At 35.8% G+C, this 13,603-nt stretch overlaps 2 protein-coding genes across 2 annotated transcripts; both read left to right on the forward strand.

The window, feature by feature from the left end:
- The first annotated feature begins 5,431 nt into the window (after positions 1 to 5,431).
- Positions 5,432 to 6,848, forward strand: LOC26529253. Its single transcript, XM_023177245.2, has 3 exons — positions 5,432 to 6,481; positions 6,549 to 6,665; positions 6,765 to 6,848. The coding sequence occupies exons 1-3, from the start codon at positions 5,474 to 5,476 to the stop codon at positions 6,846 to 6,848; spliced, it is 1,209 nt and encodes a 402-aa protein (XP_023033013.1). The 5' UTR covers positions 5,432 to 5,473.
- Positions 6,849 to 7,444: 596 nt separating this feature from the next.
- LOC124460587 lies at positions 7,445 to 8,550 on the forward strand. Its single transcript, XM_047011740.1, has one exon. The coding sequence runs from the start codon at positions 7,654 to 7,656 to the stop codon at positions 8,548 to 8,550; it is 897 nt and encodes a 298-aa protein (XP_046867696.1). The 5' UTR covers positions 7,445 to 7,653.
- Positions 8,551 to 13,603: the final 5,053 nt, after the last annotated feature.

Genomic DNA, 13,603 nt, shown 5'->3' on the forward strand with positions numbered 1-13,603 from the left:
GCAAATAATATGCTGAAAAGATTTCTTGTGAAAACTAGAATTTGTATTTGGGTACGTACTTTAGTTGGTAGTAGGTAAAGCCAAAAGTAAAATATTTGTACAAGAATTTAACACAATTGATTGTGCAAGATATTTGTTCAAAGTCCTTTCGACTAGGGAAATGGAGAAATTGAAAAGGAAATTTGCACAGGACAGTGTAAAAGATACAAATTTTGGAAATGTATGAAAAGTCTATTCATAAATCCCTAATATTAGTTGAATATCGCTGTTTATTGAAGAAAACTCTCTTACTCTTAGATTATTATAAATGGGAAAACATTTTTATTTAATCAAAAGTTATTCGCAGTTTATTAGCACAGTCCACTCACTAGTTTTGATGGACTTCCTGGTGGAGTCTCCTTCCGGTTTACTACTAACTGCAGAAGATCCGTCCAAATAACTTTGTAAATCATTTCCTAAGTATCTTATGTCGGGAATTTCGCTTAATTTGCCCATTACATTTTTGTTTTTTATGCTCTTGATCAGCATGAAAAGTTAAATAAACAAGTATATGTATATATATATAAGAACCATCAGGATAACATTTGGTATTTAAGATAAAGATAAAGTATCAAAATTGTTAGAATTGGACCACTATAACTATATTTAACGCAATGGGAAAAATTGATCAAGCAGTTGGAGCATCTTTATCAAGCTTATTGTTGAGTAATTCAGTGTTGTGTACTATTATATTCACAATATATTATAATTTTTAATAAGATCGGCTAAATAGAACACAATATGAATCGTCTCTGCTTAAACGCTGGCAAAAGTTTATTTCAGGGACCGTAAGTAATGTATATAATATTAATAATAAAACCAGAGGGCCGGGGCTAACTTCGACCGCGTCAAAGTTTGTATACCCTTGCAACTTTTTTGGTAACTCTTTCCTTACCTATAGCCATCAAAGAGGAAAAACGTTTAAGCTAAAAAGGCTAATGTTTGCGAAAGAACGGCCTACATAGGAAATAACCACGATATTGATCAAAGTCACTGTTTTCCACCGATCGTTCCTATGGGAGCTATATGATATAGCTACCCGATCCTTATCAAATTTGGCACAGTCATTAACAGATACATTAAACTAACAAATGTTTAATTTGAAAGCAATCGTGTCAAAAGTAACGAAGTTATTCACCAAAGTCACTGTTTTCGAAAGATCGTTCCTATGGGAGCTATATGATATAGTCACCCGATCTTGATCAAATTTGGCATAGTCGTTTATATGTGTAATTAACTCACCAATATTAAAATTCACGACAATAGCTCAGAAAATAACGAAGTTATTAAGAAAAGTCACTGTTCGTGACTTTGCCATTTGTATGGGAGCTCTATGATATAGTGATCCGATCCGGCTGAATCCGAGATATACAACGCCTGCAGTATATACAAGCCTACATGCAAAATTTCAGCTCTTTAGCTCTTACGGTCTAGGAGGAGTTTGCGTTGATCCAGACGGACGGACGGACGGACGGACGGACGGACGGACGGACGGACGGACGGACGGACGGACATGGCTATTTGAACTCGTCTCGTCGTGCTGATCAAGAATATATATACTTTATATGGTCGGAGATGCTTCCTTCTATGCGTTGCACACTTTTGACCAAAATTAATATACCCTTTTTGCAAGGGTATAAAAATCATTCACTTATAAATGACTTCGATACCATTCTATGCATTTTTGGAAAGATTTTTAAAAATTAAAAAGATTATTATTTTTGAGTAATTTAATAAAAATTATCCATAAAAATCTCTTTTGATAAACAAAAACCAGACGGCCGGGGCTAACTTTGACCGCGTCAAAGTTTGTATACCCTTGCAACTTTTAACTAAGTCTTTCCTTACCTATAGCCATCAAAATGCAAAAACCTTTTAGCTAAAAAGGCTAATGCTTGAGAAAGAACGGCCTTCAATCTTAGCATAGGAAATAACGAAGATATTGATCAAAGTCACTGTTTTCCACCGATCGTTCCTATGGGAGCTATATGATATAGTAACCCGATCTTGATCAAATTTGGCACAGTCGTTTATATGTGTAAATAACTCACTAATATTAATATTAATTTCATGACAATAGCTCAGAAAATAACGAAGTTATTAAGAAAAGTCACAGTTCGTGACTTTGACGTTTGTATGGGAGCTATATGATATAGTGATCCGATCCGGCTGAATCCGAGATATACAACGCCTGCAGTATATACAAGCTTACATGCAAAATTTGGAGTTCTGTCTCTCCAACGGTCTAGGAGGAGTTTGCGTTGATCGAGACGGACGGACAGACGGACAGACGGACGGACAGACGGACGGACGGACATGGCTATTTGAACTCGTCTCGTCGTGCTGATCAAAAATATATACACTTTATATGGTCGGAGAAGCTTCCTTCTATGCGTTGCACACTTCGACCAAAATCAATATATCCTTTTTGCAAGGGTATAAAAATAAATAATAATACATTTTTCGCTCAAAATAAAACTCACTTTTAGTATTTAGTAAAAATTGTGTTTTATTACAAGGAAAATCCTTTAAACCTCAAATATTCTTACATAACCCCAACTTTGTGAACCTGTAATACTGTCAATTTTCGAAGAGTAGTCCTTGATTTTTTTTTTAAGCATGTGCAAAAATATTTTGAAAATATTTAGCACAGGAGCTGTTTTTGATACCTTGCAGAGGGTATTATGAAATTTTGGATGTTTGTAACGCACAGAACGAGCCGTTTGCGACCCCATAAAGTATACCTATATATTCTTGATCAGCAGGAGAAGCTAAGTCGATATAGCCATGTGCGTCTGTCCGTTCGTCCGTCGGTGCGTATGCGTATTTCCTAGATGTCTTTAGAGCTATCGGGATGAAACTTTAAGTTACTTATAACCGGATAAAATATAGTATGAAAATCATCAGGATCGGACCACTATATCATATAGTTATAAAAAAAAAATAGTTGAAGAAATTAGAGTATCCCTATAAAACTAACTAATATGAAATTTTTTATTTAAAACATCAGATCCCGAAATTTCAATTAGATCGAAGAAAATGAAATTGTATGTATCGTATATACACATGGGAGTTCGGAACATTTAAAATTATTATGGACAATGGAAGGGTATATAAATTTTGGTATAACTTCGTTGATATTCCTTTGTGTTTTTTCAATCCACAGCTGTCCATATTTAACATTTTTTGTCTATGTTTTACGGGGAGCAACTGCACCAAATATTCATTAGCTTAAAAACTTTTCCTTACCCCGAGCAACCTCAATTTTTAATAAGTTTGTTGTTTTTTGAGTTGGTTGCAAATGCACACAAACACAAACACAAACACACACACACACATACATACAAATTAAGCGGCACACTAAGTGCGCCATAGTGACGTAGCAGGAAGGCGGCATCGTTGTGGGAGAAAGAAATGGTGGCATCAAAAACATGCATAAATCATCAAAAGCAGCAAGGCTGACAACTAATGAAAACATGCAAAAATTTATAGCTACAGAAATCGACGAGCTAAAACACAAAAAAAAATAAATCGAAAAAAAACAAGATATGTTTGGCTATGGCAATCACAAAGAAAAGAAGTAAAACCAAAAATATATAATATTCCAGCTAGTTGGCCGAAGGCTAGCCATTTAAATTGAAAAAGTGGCAACCGAGAAATAAATTCATTTGCTTTATGCGCAGCACGCAGTCAAAAAACAAAAAAAATAACCGACCAGAGGGAGGCAGTAACCTTTCTGCTGTGCCGAAGTCCCTGTACTCTGTGTATATCAAGATACCGTTCATGTAATAGATCTCATTAAATGTTTTCTTTTCATGTCTATCAATCTCGGCGAGATTTTGACATGTGAAGAAGGAAAAAATGCTTCTTATCCACCAAAGATACGGCACTCAGAGTTCTTTTGCATTAGATACAGAAGACTTTGTGTAAACTCAGTACAGAGTGGAAGTTTAGTCTAAAAGCAAAGCACTCAAAAGTGCACCAGAGAAGGAAAGAAAGAGGAATCAAAAGGCGACACACACTTTTCTTACCACTGTGCGCAATGGACATTCTGGATGAAAACTGAATATATGCCTTTTTGGTCAAAGGGTATATCAAAAAAGGGAGGCAACAAAAAAAATATAAAAAAAAGGGAAAGGAAAACCAAAAGAGAAGGAAGCGAGAAAGAGAAATGCGGCAAAAATTTTTGTGTGGCAGTTTATTTTTGGCGACACTATCACCGGAACAGCTCTCAGGACCCGTCTCGTTGCCTGCCTGCCAGCCTTCCTTTTCATCGTTTCAGTCCTTTTTTTTTTTTCTTTATGCAGGTACAGCAGGTCCTGGAATGTGACACGATGCGGCCATGTATAAAATTTTTCACAATTGCAATTTGTAATAAAAACATGCAGTTTTTTGTCATTGTTATATATGCGGCTTTTATCGTACACTTACACTCATACACGCTCACACTCACACGCACACACAGAGAGACACATACACTTAATAGAAGTATGAAGAGAGCAAAATGGTAGAATGGGAGGGGTTCTTCTTTACTGATACTTACATGCGTGTAAAACCATTTCATGTGCAACAAAAAGAGACAGATGTAAAAAGAACAAGAGAAAGAAGAGTTGCTCCTGCCAAGATGTGAACTATTGTGAGGTGTAACGTATGTGTGTGTGTGTGTATGTGTGTGTGTGTATGTGTGTGTGTGTGGAGTTTGGCTTTTTATGGCTTTATGCCGTTTTAAGTGCTCCTCCCATTCCATAGCTATATCCATATCCATATCAGAGTGTAAACTATTAAAGTGTTTCACTGCTGCAAACTCCACAAATAAACAGAGCATAAAATATTGTTTGTTGTAGTTATTTTTCAACTGCCCCATCTCTCTCTCACTACATAACAACAACAAAACTAACAAATTTATACAAGTCATTTAAGTATAGGCTCTGAGATACCCCGTTATCGCAAAAACAAAAAAAAGAATACAAAAAGAGAATAGGAAAATCGTCGCAATTAATAACTTTTCATGGTTTCTTTATAATCTTTCCCAAATTCTCATTAACCCCAATCGATTATTCATTCATCGATAATGGATTAAGTTGCTTGCTTTCGGTTTTCATACCAAAGCCTTTCTTACAGAAACTACATCGATTTTGTGAAAGATAGCGAATATGCTTGACTCAATTTTACGAATATTCTTTTATTGCATTGCATTTTTAGTAGGCTTAGACTTGTTTGCATTTTATACATAAAACAACTGACTAAAATAGAAATATTATTGCTATGTTGCAAGCCTTTTGCTAACATTTTCATATGGACAATGTTTTATTTTGTTAAGCCTGCTAATTGTATACTTTTTGTAATAATTCATTAAATGGCCCATCCCCCATATAATTGGCTCCCGACCCATTAGGTGATTATTTTTGAGTTGTCTTTCAGTATACCGCGACAAATGGCAACACAAGCACACGCATCGGCAGAAGGATTTTGTTTGTGCCATTTAAAGTGCGTCTGGCATATGGTCGGAAAAGTTGGGATCTATTTAGGCTATTACAATGCGGGTTATGTGGAGCTGGAACAACGTTTCACTGGCGACGAACAATTGTATGTTCACGTTATGGCATTGTTCAATTTTTTTGCCAGTTTGATATATTTATGGTTAAGTCAAGGTTGGATCTATGATCGATTAATATTCCTACTTTATGTGCCACTGTATATATACTTTTTGTTGCTAAGAAAGCATCTGGTCAATTTGCTCAATGAATGCGTTCAGATACACAGGACAATGGAAAGAATATTGGGCAATTGGATGTGTGTAAAAATACCCAAAGAGTGTCTATATAGCCTTATGTTGATAATACAAACGGTTCTCCTTGTGGGCTGGCAAATGAGAATGTATTATGCCTATCAGATGTGTTTCATAGTTGGAGTGGCCATAATTTATCACCTGGAGATGCTTTTTCTTGGCAATTACTTAATCTGGTTGGGTTGTGTCTACCGTTCATCATATGTATTTCTCAGAAGACATATGACTGTCCATAGGCATGGCATTCTAAAGGGTGTATTGCGGCAACAGATACAAATTTCGAAAGTGCATGGAATTGTTATGCGTTACTTTTCGGTGCATTTGCTAAGTTTTATTGGATTGGTTGGCGGACGAATCATGAATATAATGGCCGATCTTGTTGCCAATGAGAAACTGAATATTGATCGTTTAAATTTGATCAATTTGATAACACAAAGTCTTCATTTGGCATTAATATTGATAATTGCCCATAATGCCCAGAGACAATATGAGAAATTTTTAAAATACTTCCTATTGCTCAAAGATAATGAGAAATACTTTCAATTAAAAACCTGGCGTCTAATAAAGAATCAAACATTGCCCATGCCCTTTGGGTTGCCTCTAATGCGCATACCCAAGCAATGGAAACGAAACAGAGATGTGATAGCCGTTTTGGTAAGTAACATCAGCCATACTCGTAGAGAAAATATATGAATGTTTTAATTTTTCTTTTCTGTTGTAGGTTTCCAGCAACGTTTCTCCTCAATACTTAATGAAAACTTCATTACTACTTATCCAGTTGAAATTCAGTAATCAATTTAGTTTTGAGTTTAGTCTAAATATGCTACTAACTAGTTTTGTTTCCTTTACACATTTACTATTAGGTTTAATAGTATTAAGATTCTTACAATATAAGCATATTAATTATGATTTTTTTATTGAAACAAAAAACACTCAGGAAGATTTCGATGTGAATGTGACCCAAACAATTAGTCAATTTTATCGTTGGTATAATTATGATGAATACCAATCAATAGGATGAAGTCGAGATGAGTTGAACCAATAAATTCTTTGAAATAGACAATCGATAAAATGAGCAGCAAAATATTTCCCATATTATTATACCCTTCCCTTAGCATTTCAATTTAAATTGATTTGCTTTAACATTAAGTTTGAAACAATAATCGATAACATACGCATAGCTGATCGAAATGCTTTTAAGGATTTTTCAGGCACTCTATCTAATGTGTATTTTTTGGTAAGTTTTGGTAGCTTTGATTACTTGACATTGCATGACTTTCGTGACCGATATCAAATGATTTTGATCAATGATTCCATTCTATTTAAGGTATGCATTGTAGTTGACATAAATTTTTTTCCCTTTCTTCCCTTTCTTTATTGATTATTAGAGTACACAAAATTCGTTACATTGACATAAGCTCCACCAGAATTATTAATATCTTAATAATTTTAATAATTAACATACATTAATTCAACAAATGACTTAGACCAGTGACTCAGCAAGTTAGCGCTTCTATTGTTTAGTATATTCTATAAGCTTAGTTCATTTGATATTGCAACTGAAGATGAATCGCTTAAAAGTGCTGTGTCAAATTCTTAAAATACTTTGCTACATATTAAAATACTGTGGATTTTTTCCTCTCCAATATTGCCGGGCTAAGCAACAGTGGCTATATAAAAGAGGAAATGGCAGTAAATATTTGCCCACCATAGTATTTTTCCTATTGTTTGCCTATGCTCAATGGCTATACGAGCAGAATGTGATACAAATCGATACACTTGAATCTCTGGGAGCTGACACACAACCAGAATACGAGGAAATAAGAATGGCAAAATTCAGTATACATAGACTTTTTTATGGTGTGGTTCCGTTGTGGTCTCTTTGGAGGAACTGGGAACTCTGGCATCTAATCAATCAGGCGCAAAAGGCGTATAAACATTTGAAAAATCTACTGGGCAGAGATTTCCGTTTGGAATGCTCTTGGACATTATTTGTCAATGGCTTACTCTTTATCATCTTCATTATTTTGGGTGTTTTCAAAACCATTTGGCTCGGCTATCCGACAACGAAGAGTGAACTACCTCAATATGGAAGTTATAAACTTTGTAATTACATATTGGATATATCATATTGTATATTTTTTGTGATATTGGCTCTACATTTGTATTATCATATTCTACATGCTTGTCTCTGTGAATCGTTGAATGGCTTGATATTGAAAAACAATCAGAATTTAATTAAGGGTCTATTCCAGGCATTGCCCTATTTAAGAAGAATGAACTATATCGCTGGGTTTTACTTTAACGCATCGTATATATGTTTACTTTTACTGATCTGCAATAGATGCATTCATTTTCTAGAACTTTTGAAAATCGATGATACTGAGTTGTTGTTGGAAAACCGAAAGAGTCTTGAGGACATGGAACAAGAAGCAGAATGGGCAGGACAAGATTGGCAAATGGTGGAATCGGGGAACCCCTTAACGGAAGCGGCCATAACACTAGCTTGGCTGCTGGGCATATGGATATTAGTTTTATCGGCTGCAGGACTCCAACAAATAGCCCATCATAAATTCGCAGAGAAATTGTCCGATTTGGATTTTCCATTTAACGCAGAGGAATTGATAGTTGGATCAACATCCGAACTAAATATCGAAATTTGGAGAGCTAAAAACGATATTTTGGATTTAAAGGTAGGTATAAACTCACAAACCAAACTATAGTTCATTTTACGTTCATTTTCAGATAAATTCAGGAATATCATTGGATGATTTTTATTCAACTTCAATATGCTTTTACTCGTCCAAATCAAAAGTAATAGTTTATAATTTAGATCACATTTTGGGTAATTGCAAAATATTTCTTAATGTGTTAATTTTTACAATTGTAGTCTATATTGGTACAGAAATGGAATTATTCAGTTTTAAGGCATATATCAAGTACGAATCGAAACTATAATTAAGTCATGTCGAAATTATACAAGGCAAATTAAATAATAATTAAATTAGCATATAAATAATTCAAATGACAGCCACAAGAAGCTCTAACCTTTCAAAGCTCCACCACCCATCCGCACTTGACGTGCCACCTCAATTACTTAATGAATAACAAGAGGGCAACCTTTTTTGGAGGTGGCCCCTTTTAATGACCCATCTGCCTTCCCTTCCGTCTTGTCCCCCACTTCCCTACTCGTCTCGCACCTTTGCTTAAATATCCCCAAAAAAAAAGAGAGAAAAAACAAAGGCCATCTCAAAACTTTGGCCATTATAAACATAAAATGAGTCCTACAAAATGCTAAACTAGGGGTTTAGGGAGGGGAGATGGATGCCCACTTTTTCATGGCTTTGTCCGTTGTTATGATGGTTTTTCGTTTTAAAGTGTCTTCGTTTGTTTTTTTTTTCTTTTCTTGTTTTTATGTGTATGTATGTGTGTGTTTCTGTTTTGCTTTTTGCTGTTGCCAAAAGGTGTAATTTATGCAGAAAACTGATTGAAAATAAAGAAGAGAAGGAGAAAGGAAAACTCTTAAACATATTGTTACAGTGAAAGAAAATCAAATTAAATTCAATAAATTAACATAAATCTCAGGCAGCCTCGCATTGCCACACCACCAAATGGAAGTCAAAGTCGCTTCGATCGATTTCAATAAACTTCTTGCCACAAGGCCAGCAATGGCAATGCCAAAACGAGGGAAGACGCGAGAGAACTGGCAACATATGGATGGTTGGATGGATGGTTGGTTGGCAGAATGGACGGATGGTGAATTGGCTGACTGACTGCTTGCCTGTACGAAGTCAGGGGAAATTGAATCAATGGCTTGGTGGAAACAGGAAAACCCGTGAAATGAAATAAGGGAAACGCGTAGAATTGATACACTTGTGAGGCCATTAAGTGAAATACATAGTTGAGTCAATATACTTTTGCATCAAGTAGGCAAGTGCAATGCAATATAAACACAATATGTGCATTAAAATACATATCAACAGATGAGCTAAGATTAGAGTCCTGTTTATTAAATTTATTGAGAAATTCCCTACAGATATCACGCTTCCTTGTAGTTGATTGACTAAAAATTAGATTAATTTACATATTAGTCCCAGAGATGTTTGTGTTTATATCTTAGCAGTTTATTCTCTTTAACAATTTACTGTCATCCTTATAAATATTCTGTATTTTACACCGATTGTCATAGCGTTTTGTTTTTAGATCACAAAAGCTTTTGAAAAACTGAGGTATTTTAATTTTTTCTTAGACTTCGAGAACTTGGAATTTAGTTGCACCTTAAAATGTTTTAAAGTTCTAGAGGCTGATACTTTTTTTTTACAAAAAAATTGTTCTTATTTTTGACGCCATTTCGTCGGCCATTTTGTCGCGCTGTGTAGGCGCCACAATGGCCCTGAGTCTCTGTTGTGCATGATTTCTTCACAAGTTTCTCGGGGCTGGCGGTTTTGAAAGGCTGCCAAATGGACAATGCCAGCAACCAGCAGCCAGCAGAGATGAAGCAAATGACACACACACGGCAGGCAGGCAAACGGGCAGACAAGCAAAAGAATCGCCAAGGGAGTAAGGGCAGAAGCAGGTCAAATGTTTGCTGGCTGCTGCACTTTATTGATAACCCATGTATAGCAAGGGATCGTAAAGCTATCGTTTTACACATATGCGACTGCTCAAATTATTGATTATGTTTATGTTGATTTTGTGGCGCGCGAGTGACAGCTGTCAATTTGCTACTTGGTATGCATAATTAATGCACAATATATACACTCACACACAGACAAACTCACAGACATACGACAAAAGTCAGACTTATCACTCAACGTAACCAACATGCCACCAAAAGTCTCATCAAAAGTCAACGGTGAGAAGTGGCAAGAGGAAGACTGACGAAATGTGGCTAATGAAATTTTAATTAGTGCAAGACAAGCGATAAAATTACAACCGAAAATTAACATAAATGTGATAAAGGCACTGGCACAAAGCTCGAGAGAAAAATCAATGATATGTGACTGAAGGAAGACAAACCAGACCAGACCAGACCAGACCAACGAGAACCATAACAGCTCAGAGGAGGCCAGACCCGACCCGGCCACACAGCAATTACATGCATCAAAGATTCATATCCCTTAAATGCCGCACGGCGGGCTTCTGGGCTGCCGTTTCCTTTTATAATGCCATCATAATGACTTTATCTTTCAAGCAGGCAATAAATCTTAGCCCCAGCCTCCCAAAATAGGAGGAAAGAGAGCCGCGCGCCGCTGATAGAATCGCTCGAGAGAAAGGAGCAAAAAGAGGTTGCCATGGACGCAAAATGAAATATTACTCATACGAGTGCCCTAGATGGGCGTTCCCATCTCTAATCATTTTCTTTTGCTGCCGCTACCGAGATGCTGCCGTGGCTGGTTCGTCATAAAAGTTAATTAATACGCCTTGGTTAGCTGCTAAATACAGCGCAAAATATGCCATAGGCTTTGATGCTGTTGTTGTCGTTGTTGTTGTTGCTGTTTGCTTGTTCCATGCTCACTATTACTGACGTCATTTATCTTGGTCTTGCGGTCATCCATTTGGCATACGTAGCGTATGCGTAATACGCACTGACAGCTAGTTGACCGCCATATATCCTTTTAAAGCCCCTTAGCATCTTTTCCAACCCTCAATCCAACACTCTGCTCCCTGCCTGATTGGTACCCACAAAACACCCGCCTCATACCGCACACTTCTTCTCACATGGCAATGGCAACAGATACCGGGCATCAGATATCAGCCATCAGCGTATGAGAAAGCATTGGAAATTGCACAAAACAAATTTGCATGTAAATTCCAATGGGCACATTGTCGACTATGAAGAGCAGATGGGAATTGCGCTAAGTATAGTGCGTAGATAGTGGAGAAGTCATTGATACCCGGTAAATCTGAATATTTTACTATTTTAGCTAGAAGTAATTTCGTTCTTATGCTATTCTATGTCTTTCTAACTGTTTCTACTGTTTGTTTTCGTTTTAGGGTTTTTTCAATCCTTTGATCTTTTGTCTCACATTTTTCTATTTTTTTTTTTTTTTTTTTTGTTTATACAGTTTGCTTTGTTATTTCTCTAACTTGAAAGTTCTCATTTTGAAGTGACTTTATCTTTTACCTTGTCCTTAATTTGTTTCATTTTCATGAGATTTCCATTTTATTGCCTAATGTAACCTCAAAAATACCCTACAACGCCATCAGATCTACAAAATATGCAAACAAAGTGAAGTATGTAAATGTTTGGTCTAGTCTGGACTCGGGTTTTACCTGCCATTTGCCATTGTTCGGGCCGCTCTTTCATTTTTTTTTTTTCACCGGTTCTTTTTAGCTTTTTCTTTTTTTTTTTTTGTGTTTTTTCGGTTCCTCGGTTTCGCAGTATCGAATTTACATTTGAATCTCTTTTCCTCTCATACTCTTTTGTCTCGTTTCCTATATCGTGTATTCAACTTCTATCCATCTATATCCAGCTGGAGCCGGGCAAGCAAAATATGTTTGTGTTTTAAACAAATCCAAATGAAATCTGTGCATAACAATGAACTTTTGCCGAAACTTTTCAGCCCAAACGAATGAGCAGCAGCAAAAATCTCTCTATATATACAAAAATAATAATAAAACATTTCTTTGCCAAAAGAAAACTTTGTTTTTTTTTTTCCTTTTCTTCTTGTTTTTGTTTTTTGTTTGTGATAAATTTATACAGATATATTGAAATCTATTTGTAATATTTTTTGCCACAAAAAGAAAAAAAACATTGAGAAAAATAAGTTGACTTTGACTTTCACGAAAAGTGAATACCCTTACTTATTCCCTTCAGCAGAATGAAGTTTTCTCTGCCCGACCAAAGCGAATGTGCTTTGTTTCTTGTAAAGGTATTGAAAAGGCATTCCGAATGAAATTCCAAGTGCTCTGTATACACTTTTGATTGAATTTGCCTTTTGCCATTTTTTTCTTTCTTTTTTGTATTGTTTTTGATTTTTCTTTCTTGTTAGAAAGGAAATCTCTGCCTAGAGGCAAATTACAGTTAAGTGAAGAGAGATTTCATCTAAGATTTACTTGAATTACAGACAAAATTGAGCTGGAAATTTATGGCTAAATGAGTGGGAGAGTGAGGAGTCGGTTTTGTGGGAGGGAATTTTTTATCATAGCATACGTAATTAACGTGAGACAAAACCAGAAAATTGTATGGCCATTTGTTGCAATCAGATAAAAACCACAAAAGCCAATTAGTCCTGCCTGGGCTCACTCACACACACACACACACACACACAGTTTCACTTCACTTGTTGAGGCAAAAACGATAATTATAAATTGCAAATAGCAAATAAGTGCATAAATAAAGATAAAGGCAAAACTCATAAATAAGGCACAAATTATGCACAGCATGCAAAATAAAAATATAAAATCAGTATATGGTGTGTGTGTTTTATTTTTTTTTTTGTGTATGAGATATACAAAAAGAGCTACGAGGATGACGACTCAGACACTGGAAAAGGGGTAACAAGAGAGACAGCTGTCAATTGAATTTATTATATAATTAAGTGCAATTTGTGTGTCGCTAATTGCAACTGTTTTTCGGGCTTCATTTGCAGCTAATTGTTTAATGCATAGCACAGAGAAAAAACAAACATACGCACACAAAAACAAAACGAAAACGTGCCCATGAAAGTAGACTACGAAATGTGTGTGCATGGCGTGTGTGTACTTTTATATGTGTGTGGGGAAAATGTTATGCATAAATACTTTAAAAGAGTTGATTTAATGTCCATTTAA

This window comes from Drosophila willistoni (assembly GCF_018902025.1).
Source record: "Drosophila willistoni isolate 14030-0811.24 chromosome XR unlocalized genomic scaffold, UCI_dwil_1.1 Seg105, whole genome shotgun sequence".
Classification (NCBI taxonomy): Eukaryota; Metazoa; Arthropoda; class Insecta; order Diptera; family Drosophilidae; genus Drosophila; species Drosophila willistoni.